At 49.9% G+C, this 17892-nt stretch overlaps 1 protein-coding gene and 1 non-coding gene across 8 annotated transcripts; both read left to right on the forward strand.

Moving 5' to 3' along the window:
• Positions 1-1526: 1526 nt before the first annotated feature.
• Positions 1527-17769, forward strand: NPM2 (nucleophosmin/nucleoplasmin 2). Of its 7 annotated transcripts, XM_058433593.1 has the most exons (10): positions 1527-2046; positions 2639-2729; positions 2859-2944; positions 3073-3198; positions 10965-11058; positions 11926-12095; positions 12329-12363; positions 14318-14351; positions 14463-14530; positions 17565-17769. In XM_058433593.1, exons 1-9 carry the CDS (start codon positions 2023-2025, stop codon positions 14505-14507), a joined length of 705 nt encoding a protein of 234 aa, XP_058289576.1. In that variant the 5' UTR covers positions 1527-2022; the 3' UTR covers positions 14508-14530; positions 17565-17769. The 7 variants fall into 7 exon arrangements, with proteins under 7 accessions (XP_058289576.1, XP_031999904.1, XP_031999900.1 ...); XM_032144009.2 differs by lacking the exon at positions 17565-17769 and having other exon boundaries at positions 1528-2046; positions 14463-14810; XM_032144010.2 differs by lacking the exons at positions 1527-2046; positions 17565-17769 and adding an exon at positions 2056-2500 and having other exon boundaries at positions 14463-14810.
• Positions 10151-10253, forward strand: LOC116462175 (small nucleolar RNA U13). Its single transcript, XR_004246272.1, has one exon. It is a non-coding gene; the product is annotated as a small nucleolar RNA U13 (small nucleolar RNA).
• Positions 17770-17892: the final 123 nt, after the last annotated feature.

Consider the following 17892-nt stretch of genomic DNA (forward strand, 5'->3'; position numbering starts at 1 on the left):
AAGACAAATTTCACATGTTCTCACTCATGTGAGAGCTAAAAAAAAAAAAAAAAAAAAAGGTAGAATTAATGGGAGTAGAGAGTAGAATGATGGTTACTAGAGGCTGGGAAGTGGGGGCGGGGGGAGGATGAGGTTGATTAATGGGTACGAACATACTGTTTGATAGAAATAAGATAAATTGAAATAAGAAATAATAAAAAATAAGTTGATAGTACAGTAGGGTGACTACAGTTAACAATAATTTATTGTATATTTCAAAATAGCTAGAAGAGAAGGTTTGAAATGTTTCCAACACAAAGAAATGATAAATGTTTAGCCGGGCCCAGTGGCTCATGCCTGTAATCCCAGCATTTTGGGAGGCCTAGGCAAGAGGATCACTGAGGTCAGGAGTTGGAGACCAACCTGGCCAACATGGTGAAACCCCATCTCTACTAAAAATATGAAAATTAGCTGGGCATGGTGGTGGGCACCTATAAACCCAGCTACTTGGGAGGCTGAGGCAGGAGAATCGCTTGAACCCGGGAGGCAGAGGTTGCAGTGAGCTGAGATCACACCACTGCACTCCAGCCTGGGTGATGAGAATGAAACTCTGTCTCCAAAAAAAAAAAAAAAAAGAAAAGAAAAGAAATAATGTTGAAGGTGATGGATACCCCAGTTACCCTGATTTGCTCATTACACGTTGTGTGCAAGTATCAAAACATCATATGTACCCCACAAATATGTACAATTAATATGTATCAGTTAAAAAAAGTTAATGAGGATGGTACCAATATTATAGCCTCGTTTAGCAGATGAGGAAACTGAGGCACTGAGACATGAATTAACACACCTGAAATCACAGAGCAGAGTCCAGACTTGAACCCAGACTGTCCAGTTCCAGTGTCCCAGCTCTAGGTCATGACCTCAGGGTCATCCCCCTCCCCTGCCTCCATTTAGCCTTCACTGTGACCCTCAGCTGCAGCCTGACATCAGTGTGATTATTCACGGGGAGGGCAGCCTGGGGCCACTGAAGGCCGGTTTGCTTTGAGCACTGCTCTCCAATGAGGCTGGAAGCCCTTTGAGGGGCTGTGTCGTATTCACCGCAGGATGCCCAGGTCCCGTCCAGCTGGCGGAATCACTGTTTGTTGAGTGAATTCTTGAACGTCTGTGCATGGCATGCATGTGCCTGCCATTTGCTCATCTTTACCACACTTGGCTGCAATGGCTGTCACCTCCAATAGGCCGCTTGCCAGGGACAGAGAGCTCAGGAACAGCCAAGGAGACTAGAACTGCTCAGCTGGGGACATGGAGCCTAGGGGGCCCTGGCAGTCCCCCAAGCCTCTCCTGGGTTGTCTTGGCCAATTCACAGGGAGGCTGACCCCAGCTTCCAGGAATAAAAGATTCTGACCTCTCCGTGGCAATGAGCCCCTGTCCCAGGGGTGTGCGGGAGATCCCTGGTTATCTTGAGGTGTCTCCAGGGTATATCCGCTGAAACCCCACCTCCTCTTCACTGCCCACTGAGCCTGGGACCAGCTGCTGGTCACGTGCTTGGCCCTGTAGCGTCGCTAGCCGTGCTCCCCAGGGTGCTTCCCGCCCCCCGCCGCGGCGCCTCCCGGCTCACCTCCCCACCCCACCTGCCAGCTGCGGCTCTCCGCGGGAGATCTCACCGTTCTGGAGACGGGGCTCGCTCGCTCTCATTGTAGACTGGAAGAACGGGTTGTCTGGGCCTTAGGAAAGGCCCACGCTGTATAAGGCATGGGGAAAGGAAAGGAAGAAAGGCAAGGAACAAGAAGGAAGGCTTCCAACTGCCGCTTCCTGCCGGCTGCAGGCCTCCCTTCCTAAGCTGAGCTGAGGCTTCCTCTCCATGGGCTGGGGAGGGGGCGCCAGGAGGCCTCGGCGTGTCCGCAATTGGCCTGGACGGCAGTTCTCACGAAAGGTCCTGGGCGGGCATCATCAGCCTCACCTGGGAACTTGTTAGAACTACAAATTCCCTCGGCCCCACCCAGACCCACGTCAAGGGCAGCTGTGGAGCGGGGCGCGGCGATGCGCGCGTTAACAGCCCTCCAGGTGATTCTGCCGCGCAGAGGAGGAAAGAATCCGAGAAAGGAAGGGGAGAGGGAGGCGGCTTCTTTGCGGCTAATTGGACACCTGCCCTTCCCCTTCCCAGGCTTCTTAGCCCGGGCTTGGACAGCCGCCCTCCGGCTAGCGGGGATGAGGCTACGCTGCGCTCCGGGAGCGCCAATGGCGTGACTGGCCCCGCGCGGAGCAGCGACAGTAAGGCTGGGTGGCGGGGAGCTGGGACCTAAGCCGCGCGCACACCCCTTTCTCTGCGTCTGGTGGAGGTGCACAGAGGCTTTTGAGTCAGGCCCAAGCGCAGCCCGGTGACCTCCCCGCGGGCTTTCAAGCCTGGGCTCGGTGGACAGCCCCTCTCCTGTGAGTCCCGCAGTCCTGTACGCGCCCGGTGGAGCCCCGGGCTGCGCGCCCCGCTGGGAGGCGGGTACTCGTCCTCCAGGAGTTACCGGTGAGCCCTTGACCGTGGCAGGTCCTCTCCAGCCGCGAGCGACCCCTCAGTGCCTGCCGATGCCTGCTGGCCTTCGGCATCCTCCAGTCGAGGGTCAGGGTCAGGGAGCGAGGCCTCACGCGGGCGCCCTCCTTGCAGGTGCCCGGCCACCCCGCTTCTCCGCCGGGAGCCATGAATCTCAGTAGCGCCAGTAGCACGGAGGAAAAGGCAGTGACGACCGTGCTCTGGGGTGAGTGGGGACTCAGGCTCCTTCCCAGAGACACGCCCCACCTCCGGTGCGCAGCAGCTTGGGGCGCAGGTGAGCCCCTCCCCTGGGAACGAATGGAGGGCCCCACTTCCCCCCCTTTCTCCTCCGCAGGCTGCGAGCTCAGTCAAGAGAGGCGGACTTGGACCTTCAGACCCCAGCGGGAGGGGAAGCAGAGCTGCAGGCTGTTGCTTCATACGGTAGGTGTTCCCAAAAGAGGGGAGGAGGATGGAGTCCGGGGACTTTCTGGTCCCAACAGAGGACTATGGGTTTCTCCCGTCTGCCTTCAGGGTGATGAGGGGCCTCTGTCTATTTTCAACCTGCTCAGATTTGCTTGGGGGAGAAAGCCAAAGAGGAGATGCATCGCGTGGAGATTCTGCCCCCAGCAAACCAGGAGGACAAGAAGACGCAGCCGGTCACCATTGCCTCGCTCCAGGCCTCAGTCCTCCCCATGGTGCGCCTTTCCCTGCTGGCTGGAAAACTGCTGCCAGCCCCAGCCTCACCCTCACCCTTGGGTGGGGATGGACACACACGAGGGTGCATTCACCCTACAGAAATGAGCCATGCCAGGGAGGTAGCACAGCCCATGCAGAAAGCCGGGGTCCAGCCCAGCTCACCCCTTCCTAGAGCTGTGTGTCCTTGGGCAAGTTAAGCTGTCTGCAAAAATTACACTTTAAACCAGAGGTCCCCAACCGCCAGGCCAAGGACCAGAACCTGTCTGTGGCCTGTTAGGAACCGGTCGGCACAGCAGGAGGTGGGCAGCCAGCTAGCCAGCATTAGTCCTGAGCCCCGACTCCCGTCAGATCAGAGCAGCATTAGATTCTCAGAGAGCATGAACCCTATTATAAGCTGTGCGTACGAGGGGTCTAGGTTGCATGCTTCTTATGAGAATCGAATGCCTGATCTGAGGTGGAGCAGTTTCATCCCAAAACCACCCCCCACTCCCACCCCATCCATGCAAAAATTGTCTTCCAGGAAACCGTTCCCTGGTGCCAAAAAGATTGGAGACTGCTGCTTTAAACCATTCACTGCTAGTGACAGGAACATGGTCGATCTACGTATTGGTTGTGCATCCAGAAATTCTCTAGTTTCTAATAACTTATCTCAAGTTTTCTATGCATGTAATTGTGAATAATGGCAGTTTTTGCCTTTCTTTTTTTTTTTTTTTTTTTTTTGTGGTGGAGTCTCGCTCTGTCACCCAGGCTGGAGTGCAGTGGTGCAATCTCAGCTCACTGCAACCTCTGCCTCTCAGGTTCAAGCGATTCTCATGCCTCAGCCTTCGGAGTAGCTGTGATTACAGGTGTGCACCACCATGCCCGGCTAATTTTTGTATTCTTAGTAGAGACGGGGTTTCACAATGTTGCCCATGCTAGTCTCGAACTCCTGACCTCAGGTGATTCGCCCGCCTTGGCCTCCCAAATTGCTGGGATTACAGGCGTGAGCCACTGCACCAGGTCTTTTCTTTCTTTCTTTCTTTCTTTCTTTCTTGCTTTTCTTGCTTTTCTTGCTTTTCTTGCTTTTCTTGCTTTTCTTGCTTTCTTGCTTTCTTTCCTACTGCACTGGCTAGGCCCTGCAGTGGAATATTGGGTGAACATGAGATCAGGTCTGACATCCTTATTTCTTTCCTGTTTTTTAAAAAAGAAGCATTTGGTAAGTACATTTTGTCAGGTTAAGGAAGTTCCCATCTAATACACTCTGCTTTTAAAAAATTGCTTTGCTTTGAAATCATGAAAGGGGGTTAAATTTTACCAAATGCTTTTCTATTCATATGATTCTAGGTTCTTTAGTCCACGTGATAAATTATATGAAGCGAATAATATCTGAGTTCCTTTGCCATCCTGGGATAAATACCACTGGTCATGTTACAAATTCTAGATTTGTTCTACTCATATACTGAGACCTTTCTTTTACCTATATACATGTGAGGTTGGCCTATAAATGATAGTATTTAGGTGTTCAGGACATGCTAGCCTGAGGGTGGAGGGTTCTCTCCTATTCCATGGAACAGTGAATGGAAGACTAGGATCAGCCGTCCTTGGAGGTTTGGGAGACCCCTCTGTCAAACTGCCCTCAGGCTTACTTTACTGTTCTATTTATACATACTTCGTAGGCAATCTCATCCAGTTCTGTGGTTTTCAAGGCCATCTAAACAAATGAAGACTCGGGAACTTATTTCTATAAACCCAACCTCTCTTGAGCTCCAAGTCCTATATCCAACTAAATGGCTTTAATAGATATCTAATAAATATCCCAAATTTAACATGTCTAAATCCACATATTCAATTTTTAGCTCTAATCCACCCACCTCCCCTTCAACCTGATTTTCTCTCAGAAAACAGCTGTTTTTCCAGTTAGCCAGGACAAAACTTTTTTTTTTTTTCTTTTTTTTCCTGAGATGGAGTTTCACTCTTATCACCCAGGCTGGAGTGCAATGGTGTGATCTCGGCTCACTGCAACCTCCGCATCCCAGGTTCAAGCGATTCTCCCATCTCAGCCTCCCGAGTAGCTGGGATTACAGGCATGTTCCACAATGCCTGGCTAATTTTTGTAATTTTAGTAGAGATGGGTTTTTGCCATGTTGGTCAGGCTGGTCTCGAACTCCTGACCTCAGGTGATGTACCTGCCTTGGCCTCCCAAAGTGCTGGGATTATAGGCATGAGCCACCACACCCAGCCAAACCCTCTTTTTTCCCACACCCATATCTGATCTACCGGCAGTCCTGTTGTCTCTGCCTCCATCTTATACCCCGATGGACCACATCTCATCGTCTTGCCTGCTACCCCTGGTACAGGTGACAGTTGCCTGTGGCTCCATTTTAATTGCACAGCCTTCCACCTGGTCTACCTATCATCACATGGTCCCCTGTAGTCTATTCCAGGGTAGGCAAACTAGAGGGCTTGAATCTAGCCCTCTGCCTGTTTTTTTGTAGGTAGTTTTACTGGGAAAACAGCCACACTCATTCATTTGTACCCTGTCCATGGCTGCTTTTCCTTCCTAACAGCAGATTTGAGTAGGCTCCATGGAGACCATATGGTTTGCAAGCCTAAAATGTTACCTTCTGACTCTTTACAGAAAGTTTCCTGGTCTGTGCTCCACACACTTGCCAAAAAGATCTTTTTTTTTCTCTTTTTTTTTTTTTTTTTTGAGACAGAATCTTGCTTTGACACCCAGGCTGGCATGCAGTGGTGTAATCTCGGCTCACTGCAACCTCCACCTCCTTAGTAGCCGGGACAACAGGCGTTTCCCACCATGCTCGGCTAATTTTTTTTTTTTTTTTTTTTTTGTATTTTTAGTAGAGACGGGGTTTCACCATGTTGGCCAGGCTGGTCTTGAACTTCTGACTTCAAGTGATCCACCTGCCTCGGCCTCCCAAAGTGCTGAGATTACAGGCGTGAACCACTATGCCTGGCCAAAAAGATCCTTTTAAACACAGGTCAGATCATGTGGCTTCTCTGCTAGGACACTTAGGTCATGGCTCTCTCTCACTTGGAATAAGAGCTGAGAGTGTATCATGACCTGCTTCGAAACCTTTGTGTTCTGGCCTCAGCAGCCTCTCTGTTTCAGGTGTGTTTTATGTCTTATGTTCCAGGTATGTATCTTTTACACAGTATGTAGCTAGATTTTGTTCTATCTGGCCAGTATAGTCTGTATTCATTGTGATTGCTGATGTAATTGGATTTGTGGCATGTACTTTGTACCCCTACTTTCCTTGCTTTTTTATTTTCTTCTCCTTTTCCTATATTTTATTAGATTAATTAAAGTTCCTTTTCCCCTTCTCTACTGGTTTGGAAGTTATAGAATCTCATTCTAGTTTTTTGCTGGTTATCTTTAATTTTTTTTAACAATCATACATGACTCAGAGTTTAGAATTAATGTTTTATTTCCTCCCAGATAATCCAAGGAGCTTTTCTGATTCTCCTCTTTTTATTTTTTTATTTTCGAAATGGAGTCTCACTTTGTTGCCCAGGCTAGAGTGCAGTGCTGCGGTCTTGGCTCACTGCAACCTCCACCTCCCAGGTGATTCAAGTGATTCTCCTGCCTCAGCCTCCCGAGTAGCTGGGATTACAGGTATGCACCATCATGCCCAGCTAATTTTTGTATTTTTAATAGACACAGGGATTCACCATGTTGGCCAGGCTGGTCTTGAACTCTTGACCTCAGGTGATCCGCCTGCCTTGGCCTCCCAAAGTGCTAGAATTATAGGTGTGAGCCACCACACCTGGCCTGATTCTCATCTTTTTAACTTCAGCATTATTATCTAGTGTTCTAGCTCCAACTTGTCAGCCTACTCAACACTACTCATTACTAGTACTATTGTATTTTCCAGTTAATTCTTATGTAGGTTTACTTTGTTTACCAATTAGTTTGGTTACCACTGCTTCTTGCACCCACTTCTTCCTTCTTGATTTAGTTTCTTATCCTTTTTAGCAACATACTTTAGTAAGCCTGAGAATGGTAAACTTATTCAGGCTTTGTCTGGAAATATGATTTTGCCCTCATTCCTTCATGATGGTTTGGCTGTGTATATAATTCTAGGTAGAGAGTTTCCTTCAGCTTTGAAGCTGTTCTATTCTGGTTCCCAATGTTGCTGTTGAAGTCCTCAATCTGTCTGATTATTCCCTTTTTGGAGATGTCTTTCCTCTCTGGTTTATTTCAAGATAATGTCTGTTGTTTTTATTTTCTATAGTTTTACCATGATGTGTTCAGGTGTAGGTTTATTTTTATTTATATGTTCAGGACTTAGGTCTTCAGATATGAGGATCTATGTCTTTGATCAATTCTGGAAAATTATTGGTTGTTTTTCCTTTGAATATTGACTGTCTTCCAATCTCCCTAGTCCCTTTTCCAGTTAGATATATGTTGGGCCTTCTCACTCTGTCCCCCGTGTTAGCTCATCTTTCATGTTTCTTTAAATCTTTCCCTCTGTGCCTTATACTGAGTCATTCCTTCACAGCATTATTGATCATACTAATTCTGCTTCTGCTGTTTTATTCTGCTTTTTAATCACTTGATCAGGTTTTTTTTTTTTTTTTTTTTTTGAGCTGGAGTCTCACTCTGTTGCCCAGGCCAGAGTGCAGTGGCGTGATCTCGGCTCACTGCAAGCTCTGCCTCCCGGGTTCACCCCATTCTCCTGCCTCAGCCTCCCGAGTAGCTGGGACTACAGGCGCCAGCCACCACGGCTCGGCTAATTTTTTTGTATTTTTGTAGAGACGGGGTTTCACTGTGTTAGCCAGGCTGGTCTCGATCTCCTGACCTTGTGATCCACCCTCCTCGGCCTCCCAAAGTGCTGGGATTACAGGCGTGAGCCACCGCGCCCGGCTATTTTTGTTTTAAAGACAAGGTCTTGCTCTGTTGCCCAGGTTGAAGTGCAGTAGCCTGATCATGGCTCACTGCAGCCTCAAACTCCTGGGCTCAAGTGATCTCCCACTCAGCCTCCTGAGTAGCTGGGACTACAGGCATGAGCCACCATGCCCAGCTAATGTTTATTAGTTTTTTGTAGAGCTGGAGTCTCACTATGTTATCCAGGCTGGTTTCTAATTTCTGACCTCAAGCATTCCTCCCACCTCGGCCTCTCAGAGCGCTGGGATTATAGGCGTGAGCCACCATGCCCATCCTCAGCTTCGGGTTTTTTATATCTAGAAAGCTGCATTTGGTTCTTTTTCTTTTCATAATGTCTTGTTCTTATGATTATGATTCCTACTTTTATATTTACTTGGTTTTAAACTTATATATATACATGTATATTTGTGTATATACATATTTTAGAGACAAGATCTTGCTCTGTCGCCCAGTCTGGAGTGCAGTGGTGCAATCATAGCTCACTGCAGCCTTGAACTCCTGAGTTCAAGTGATCTTCCTGCCTCAGCCCCCCCCAGTAGCCTGGGCTACAGGCGGGCATCACCACACCCAGCTTTATCTGATTTTTTTTTAGATCAGTGTTCTAAGTTCTTGGTTGGGCTAGTCTGCAGTCACTTGATTTCTTTCTGTTGACTCTAGCTGGATTGTTTCTTGTACGTTTTGTAATTTTATATGGTGAGCTCATCTTTAGTTTATTTTGTTTTTTCCCAAAAGAATTCAATGTGGCCTGAGTTTGGGGAGTGTCCCAACAGAGTGGTTTCGTGTTTGCTTCTGCCATTTACCTCAGGAATATCATAAGCTTGGGATTTTCTATACATTTCTTGGCTTGGCAGTACTCACTGAGTAAATTCAGACCCCATAAGTGAGAGGCACAGCTATGGGTCATGGGCTCTCACTGGAGGCTTCTTTTGTTTCCATTCATGCTTCGTTGTTAGCTTCCTTTAACGGTGGCTAGGGTTTTGATTTTTGTTTTTCATTTTTGAGGAGAAGAGGGCTGGTTTGGGCTTTTGAGTCTCTAATCCTCAACACTTACCTTGGGCCTCTCACTAAGGGTACAGCCCTTGAGGATCCTACCCTCCCCATGGTGGTCTCAGCTACAACTCTCCTCCTTGCCTGAGCCCAAGGCCTTGTCTCCTGTCTGTGAGGTTTTCTGTTGTTGTTCTGTGTGTTTTAAAGACAGAGTCTTGTTCTGTCGCCCAGGCTGGCAGGCAGTGGCGCAGTCTCGGCTCACTGCAGCCTCCGCTTCCTGGGTTCAAGCAGTTCTCCTGCCTCAGCCCCGAGTAGCTGGGATTACAGGTGCGCACCATCACACCTGGCTAATTTTTGTATTTTTAGTAGAAACAGGGTTTCACCATGTTGCCCAGGCTGGTCTCAAACTCCTGACCTCAAGTTATCTGCCTTGGCCTCCCAAAGTGCTTGGATTACAGGCATGAGCCACCGTGCTCGGCCTGTGTGTGAGTTTTGAAGCAAAAAGTCCTGGCTGTTTTCAAGTCCGTTTCCCCTCAGTTGCTGCGCACCAGCTCCTGCACCTGCCTCTCTTCATTTCTTTTTTCTTTTTTCCATTCATCACTACTCAGAAGGCATCCTCTCTTCATTTTTTATGTGCAAGGATTCTTCTGTCTTACTGTTCAGCCATGCAGTAGAAACACTGAGTTACATTCTCTCTGGCATTTCTAAGTGGCTCTGGCTGCAGAGTTTGTTTTCACTTATTACCTCCTGTCTGAACTTAGAGTTTAGAAGCTATAAGTTATTCAGTCTAAGTCTCAGTTTCCTCCTCTGTAAAGTATCAGTACTTCCATCATGAGTTTCTTCTGAGGATTTAAATGAGATAAAGCAGATAAAATGCTTAGCAGGTGCCTGGCACGTGGCAGAAGCTCAAAAAAATAAGCTATCATTGTCATTCTAGAAAATTTGGAAAGTTTGGAAAAGTGTAAATACAATAAATACCTTACTATCTACTGACAATATGGTTAGCACTTTAATATATTTTAAGCCTTTATTCTTATGTATATCCATACATTATACATAAGACAAAAGTAGTACTATAGAGGCTCTTGTCATTTATAAGTGTGATGACTGGGGTTTCACGCTCGTGTGTAAGATGTGCCTCCCACAAACCTGGTTACGAGCTGGCACATTACCTGTCTGATATGAAGAAAGTACTGTACATAAAATCGTGCATCTGCTTTCTCGTTTGATCAGTGTCTCAGTCTGCCCAAGTTACTATAAGAAAATACTACAGACTGGAGGGCTTTAGCAACAAATGTTTTCTCACAGTTCTGAAGGCTTTGAGGTCTGAGATCAGGGGGCCGGCATGGTTGGGTTCTGGTAAGGGTCCTCTCCCTGAGTTGCAGACGGCAGCCTTCTTGCTATGTGTTCACATGTGGGGCAGGAGAGTGGAAAGAAAGAGAGTGAGTGAGTTCTCTAGTGTCTCTTCTTGTAAAGGTACTAGTTCTATCATGAGGGTCCCACCCTCATGACCCCAAACCTAATGACCTCCCAAGGCCCCCATTTCTAAATACTATCACACTGGAGGATAGGGCTTCAACATAGGAATTTGGAGGATGGGGAAACAGCCACAATTTAGCCCAAAGCAATCAGATTCCTCTATCTGACAGCTGCCCTTCAGCTTGGAAGCCCATCTGTGAGCTTAGCAAGAATGGGATTACCGGGTTCAAATTCTTGGACAGAGCCCACCTCAGCAGGGGGATACAGGGCTGAGAACACAGTAAGGTCCACACAACCCATGAGTAGTGTGTAGGGTTTGGGGAGGGAAATCAACTCAGTATTTCTGCCTGAGGCCAGTCCCCGAGAGGTGCCAGGCCTAAGTGGCCCTGTTTTCTCTGCTTCCTCCCCCTGCAGGTCACCATGGTAGGAGTGCAGCTTTCTCCCCCAGTTACTTTCCAGCTCCGGGCTGGCTCAGGACCCGTGTTCCTCAGTGGCCAGGAACGTTATGGTAAGTCAGAGCCCGGGATCAGGAAGGTCCGAGAGTACCATGCTAGGCAGGGGCTGGGGACATATTAGCTACTCAAACACTGGAGGGATTCTTGGATTTTGGAAGAAAATCCCCAAAGGCAACATGACGGCCAGCAGCCTGGACTGGAAGGCAAGGGCACTGGTCCCTGTTCTTCTTTACCTGCCATGACCTCTGTAGGCTGCAGCCCCTCACTTGTAAACTTCAAAGAGCAGTTGTGAAGAATAAATGGGATATTCAGGAAAAGCACTCAGCATAATACCCGGCACTAGGGAGCCACTGTTCAGGATGTGGCTGCTGCAGTGATGCAGACCACAGCAACGCAGACCATAGCAACGCGGCATGATGCTGACTCCTTCAAGGTCCCTTCAACTGGCCCTCTTTTCTGTATGATTATGCCTCATTCATCAGGGTACTCTCCTGCTAAAAAGCCTTGGCAGGTCCCACTTCTCTTAGGATAAGGTTTCAGTTCTTTAGCTATTTGTTTTAGATTCTTTCCCCCTCTCCCCCTCTTCCTCCCCAACTCTGCCTACCTTTAGCCTTGGCCCCAGCCCTTGCCAATATGAATCCCCCTCCTACCCAGCCAGAGCCACTTCCCCTGCCTTCTTTCTACCATCCCAGCCCTCTGCAGGGCTTTCCTAGACCCCCTACCCTACCCTGGCCTCCACTGTCAGGAGGGCCAGAAAGGGTGCCGCCCTGTACAGGCGGCAGGCAGGTAACCACTGTCAACTCCAGTCTAGGATTCCTCCAGGGCAGTGCTTGGAGCAACACAGATCACAGAATGGGAGGTGGGCATTGATTCTGTAGCTCTGAAGCTGTGCCCCTGCATCCTTTCCCACGCTATCACAGAAGCATCAGACCTAACCTGGGAGGAGGAGGAGGAGGAAGAAGAAGGGGAGGAAGAGGAAGAGGAGGAGGAAGACGATGAGGATGAGGATGCAGATGTATCTCTGGAGGAGGAAAGCCCCATCAAACAAGTCAAAAGGCTGGTGCCCCAGAAGCAGACGAGCGTGGCTAAGGTGGGGGAAGGAGCGTGGCTGTTTGAAAGGAAGTGCTACCCCTACAGAAGCACCTAAGAGGGGTGGGCCACCGGGAGCCTGGGCCAGCCTCCCAAAATGAGTGTGCAGGATGGGCCAAGGCCACCTCAGCTAGTTCTGGCCAGGAGCTCAGCAGGGACCTTGTGGACCTTGGAATCTGTTCTGGCTCTGGACTTTGTCCTAACTCTCCTAATACACTGTTTTTTGGTTCCCAGAAAAAAAAGCTGGAAAAAGAACAAGAGGAAATAAGGTAACTCTTTCTACTTATTAAATTAGCCAAAATCTCTAGCTGAGATATACAGTGTTAGAAAGAATACTGTGCTATTGGCATGTACGTGTACAAATGTACACACGGTGTGTCTACTTGTACACGCAGGCACACGGGTATGGAAGTGCTGGAGGGTGGCATCACCTTTCTGGAAGAGCATTACAACGTTCTTATCTTGGGACCTAATTCCACTGAAGGCAATTCCTTCCACAGAATTCCATTCAAAATTCAGGGGAAATTATCTGCACTAAGATGCTTCTCATGGCCAGGTGCGGTGGCTCACGCCTGTAATCCCAGCACTTTGGGAGGCCAAGGCAGGTGGATCACTTGAAGTCAGGAGCTCGAGACTAGCCTGGTCAACATGATGAAACCCTGTCTCTACTAAAAATAAAAAATTAACCAGGCCTGGTGGCACGCCTGTAATCCCAGCTACACAGGAGGCTGAGGCATGAGAATTGCTTGAGCCCGGGGAGAAGTTGCAGTGAGCCAAGATGGTGCCACTGCGCTCCAGCCTGGATGACAGAGCGAGACTCGGTCTCAAAAAACAAAATTAAAAAAAGACACTTATCACGGCATTATTCGAATAGTGAAAAAATGGAAGCATTCTAAATGTCTACCAATATAAAAATCGACTAAGCTACATCTCTCTTCTCAATGGAATATTACATAATGCTTATGAAGAATATAGCGACCCGGAACGTATGTGTATAGTTTTGGTTTGTTTGTTTAATGAAACAGGGTTTTGCTCTGCCATCCGGGCTGGAGTGTGATGGCACAATCATGGCTCACTGCAGCCTTAACTTCCTGGGCTCAAGCGATCCTCCCACCTCAGCTTTCCAAGTAGCTAGGACTATAGGCACGTGCCACTGTGCATGGCTAACTTTTAAGTTTTGTGTAGAGACAGGGTCTTTCTATGTTGCCCAGGCTGATCTCAAACTCCTGGCCTCAAACAATCCTCCTGCCTCAGCCTCCCAAAGCACTGGAATTACAAGTGTGAGCCTCTGCACCTGACAAGAATATTGATAATTCATATAGCAGGATATAAAGTCATTTTTATTTTATTTCACATATTTTTTAAAAGAGTTTGACCAGGCCGGGTGCGATGGTTCACGCCTGTAATCCCAGCACTTTGGGAAGCCAAGGTGGGAGGATCACTTGAGGTCAGGAGTTCAAGACCAGCCTGGCCAACATAGCAAAACCCTGTCTCTACTAAAAATACAAAATTCAGCTGGGCGTGGTGCCATGTGCCTGTAATCCCAGCTACTCGGCAGGCTGAGGCAGGAGAATCACTTAGACCCGGAATGCAAAGGATGCAGTGAGCCAAGATCACACCACTGCACTCCAGCCTGGGCAACAGAGCAAGACTCCATCTCAGAAAAAAAAAAAAGTTTGACCAAAAAAAAATAATAACCCTGAAAGAAAATACACCAAAATGTTTAGTGTGGGCAGTAAAGAAAACTATAAGTAATGTATTTTCTTGTCTATTTGCTACATTTTGTACAAAATGGTTAATATTTTATAATGAAAAAGACATTTGTGGGCCAGTTGTGGTGGTGCACACCTGCAGTCCCAGCTACTCAGGAGGCTGAGGCAGGAGGATCACTTGAGCCCAGGAGGTCGAGGCTGCAGTGAGCTGTGATGGTGTCACTGCACTCCAGCCTGGGCAACAGAACCAGACTCCATCTCAAAAACAAAACAAAACAAAAGACATTTGTGATAACCAAATGAAGATGGAAGCCTAAGGAAAACACATATGTGTGTGCATGCACACACACATACACACACACACAGCTTTGTTTAGAGTCTGAGTGGTCCCCAGGAGGAGCAGCCAGGCTTGCTTTCCAGGGTGGGCACTGGGAGGGCCACGCCACTGGTCTGGAGCTGAGCTCTCTCCCTGACCCCAATCCCACTCCTGCTCCGCTCCACCCTGTTGCAGAGCCAGCGTTAGAGACAAGAGCCCTGCGAAAAAGGTGAGTAGGACCAGAGGGCTGTGGCCCCTGGGACAGGCGAGTATTCTCTGGAGGGGGTTGCCTGGTATGGAGGAGGGAATGGGACCCTGGAGCCCTGCCTTCCCTCCACAGGCCAAAGCCACAGCCAGAGCCAAGAAGCCAGGATTCAAGAAATGAGGAGCTACGCCTTGGGGGGCACGGTACAAAGTGGGCCTTCCCTGGGCTGTGCTGTGGGCACAGGGTGCCCCTGTCCAGCCCCTCCATCTGTGTCTGAATGTGACAGGGGTGTTGTGGGGGCAACATGAGAGCCCCTCACCCCCAACTCTCCGCTTTCGGGAGGCCCCCAGTGAAGAGCCCCACCTCGGGGTCATAATAAAGTTGCCTGGTCAGGACTTTCCTTCTCTTTCCTGGAGCTGGCCTCCTTGTCCGCTGCGCCAGCCCAAGTGCCCGGCAGAGGGCAGCCTTGAACCAGCGCACCCGGGGCCTGAGGTCATACCCACCTCCCTGCGCCCAGCCCCCGGGGCCTGAGCCTGCTGTGTCCCTCATCTTCGCCACCCCCAATTCTCCCCCAGTGGCGATGGAAGAGCCTAGAGTCTGCCTTTTGCTGAGCTGTGTGTCAGGTGGATTTCCAGCCAGCACACTCCCTCTGGGCAGGGCTAGGTTTATAGGCACCCAAGGGCTACGGCTGCTCAAGCTACCAGAAAGGGCCTCTCCCTAGGGGGCCAGCCCCCAGGGTCTTCTCCTGACCCTATTCCTGTCAGGCAGCTACGGTGTGCAGAGCATCTGTAGGGAGCTCAGGGACATCCGCTCTCCCTGCTTGCTTCTGTTAGGGGCCAGCTCTTCTTATAGGGACCTCCCACATGTGAAGATCTGTGTCAGGCAGGAGCCAGAGGCCTGCACCCTCAAGAAAACCTTCGAGGTGGGGTAGACAGGGTGAGCTTTACAGAGGCGCCAAGCCCCACATGCTATCCAGCAGGCCTCAGTCAAGCATAGGGGCGAGGCCAAGAGAGGACTGGAAAATGGAGGGGACCCCTACCCTCTCCCCAGTGTGCAGAGGGGACTCTGGAGGGCTGTTCACCCGTGGGTGACCCTGGCGCAGTTCCTGGAACAGGCAGACACACAGACGGGCCCTCCACTCGGGGTTATCCATGCAGCGCCTCTGCTAGCTTCTCCCTGCCCCTCCCCAGCACCCTCTGGGGCCAGGCCGGAAGTGAACCAGTGGGGAGCTGGTCCTGCTGTCCTGCCTAGGACCCCCAGGTATGGGGCCCAGGAGGTCGGAGCTCTTTGAACACCTGCCTAGGAAAGTCAACAACCAGGCTGGGGCCTCCTGTCCAGCTATAGCTTCTTTTGAGACCAGAGACAGAGGTAGCAGAGGGCAGGGTTGTATTCTTTTTTTTTTTTTTTTTTTTTTTTTTAGAGACAGGGTCTCACTCTGTCACCAAGGCTGGAGGGCAGTGGCACAGTCTTAGCTCACAGCTGCCTCAACCTCCTGGACTCAAGCAATCCTCCCACCTCAGCCTCCCAAAGTGCTGGAACTACAGGCACGAGCCACCACACCAAAACAAATTTTAAAATTTTTTGTAAAGACCGGGGGTCTTTTTATGTTGCCCAGGCCGGTCTCCAACTCCTGGGCTCAAGAGATCCTCCCGCCTCAGCCTCCCAAAATGCTGGCATTATAGACGTGAGCCACTGCACCCACCCAGGGTGGCATTCTCCCTGCATGTTTCTTACACCCATGAGACATGTGGGTGCTGTCCCGCCCTCCAACAGACAAGCCACTAACTTCAGGTCACCCAGAGTCCCACCCTCCAACAAACAGACGAGCTACTACAGGTTGCCAGAGTCCCATCCTCCAACAAGGGGACAAACCACTAACTTCAGGTCACCCAGAGTGACAAAGGGGACTGCTCCATGTGGGCAGCTGGTGCTTTTTGAACTTGGTTTCATCCACAGTGACCCGAGTTAGACAAACCCAATTCCTCACCTTCAGGTCACTTACAGTCTAGTGGAAACAAAACCCAACACAACAATTTCAGTTGCTGTCTGGTGCTTTGAAGGGAGTGGAACAGGTGTACTTGGGGGGCAGGGGGAAGCAGTTTGGTGAGAAGGTCTCCTGGAGGAGGCAATGGACAAGAAGGGGCCAATGGGCTTCATGAGGAGCTGGCAGAGGACATTCCTGGGAACAGGAGCAGAGCATGCAAAGGGTCCGAGGCAGACACCCACTTGAAGGGGGATCGGCTGCAGTGACAGCTGCTAATACCCATGACCCACTCCTTTAATCCTCATAACCCTGCCTTAAGGGGATTGTGACTGGCTCCATTTGTTTCTCTTTTTAATTTTTTTTAGAGACTGGGCCACACTCTGTCACCCAGGTTGGAGTGCAGTGGCACGATCATGGCTTACTGCAGCCTCGAACTGTGGGCTCCACCTATCCTCCTGCTTCAGCCCCCTCGAGTAGCTGGGACTACAGGCATGCACCACCATACCCAGCTCATTTTTTAACATTTTTGTAGAGATGGGGGTCTCACTATGTGGCCCAGGCTGGTCTCAAACTCCTGACCTCAAGCTATCCTTCTACCTCAGCTCCCAAAGTGCTGGGATTACAGGTGTGAGCCACCACACCTGGCCCAGCCCCATTTCCCAGATGAGGAAAGTGTGGCACAGAGAGGTTAGACAGGTTGCCCCAAGGTAACATGGCTGGCAGAGGAGCCAGGGAGTCCCACCCCAGAGCCCTGGATTTTGACCACTCTGCTGATGGGAGGGAGGCATGAGCCGGTGCACAGTTTACGAAGTTGTGTAAACTGAGAGCAGGAGTTAGAAGTCAGTCAACCATGTAATGGGAGTCCTCAAGGGACAGCCAGGCCCCTCTACAGCCAAGCACATATTTGGCCCCAAGCATATGAAGGCATGCAACAGATAAACCAGTGATCACTTGATTTTGATTTGCAAGCAGGCAATAGGAAATAAATTGCAAAGGTGGAGGCCCAGTGCGGTGGCTCACGCCTGTAATCCCAGCACTTTGGGAGGCCGAGGTGGGCGGATCACTTGAGGTCAGGAGTTCGAGACCAGCCTGACCAACATGGAGAAACCCCGTCTCTACTAAAAATACGAAATTAGCCGGGCGTGGTGGTAGGCACCTGTAATCCCAGCTACTTGGGAGGCTGAGGCAGGAGAATCACTTGAACCCGGGAAGCGGAGGTTGCGGTGAGCTGAGATCGTGCCATTGCATTCCAGCCTGGACAACAAGAATGAAACTCCGTCTCAAAAAAGAAAAAAAAAATTTGCAAAGGCGAGGGTCCATTCTCATTGCTAGGGTGCCCTATGCCCTCTGCCCTTTGCCCTTCCCCTGCCCCAACTCTTCTGTTTTTCAGCAGGAAGAGGGTGGGCTGGGCTCAAGCAGGTGGTGGCAAGTGGCTGACCTGCAGGTGGGCTCTGTGTTTGCACCAGCTGAGCTGTTAGGAGAGGCAGGCGTGAGACAACCCCAGCTGGGGGGTGTTGAACTTGGCACTGTGGGGTGGGGATTAACCACAGCAGCCCAGGCTACTTCTCAGTTCCCTTATCA

Source organism: Hylobates moloch, unplaced genomic scaffold (genome assembly GCF_009828535.3).
Source record: "Hylobates moloch isolate HMO894 unplaced genomic scaffold, HMol_V3 SCAFFOLD_22, whole genome shotgun sequence".
Lineage (NCBI taxonomy): Eukaryota > Metazoa > Chordata > Mammalia > Primates > Hylobatidae > Hylobates > Hylobates moloch.

Bases quoted from the DNA above. Each gene is read 5' to 3' on its own strand.
- NPM2 (XM_058433593.1), top strand. From the start codon at position 2,023: ATGCGCGCGTTAACAGCCCTCCAG. The intron at 11,059-11,925 runs GTAAGTCAGAGC...ACGCTATCACAG, and splicing joins CAGTGGCCAGGAACGTTATG to AAGCATCAGACCTAACCTGG. The intron at 12,364-14,317 runs GTAACTCTTTCT...ACCCTGTTGCAG, and splicing joins AAAGAACAAGAGGAAATAAG to AGCCAGCGTTAGAGACAAGA.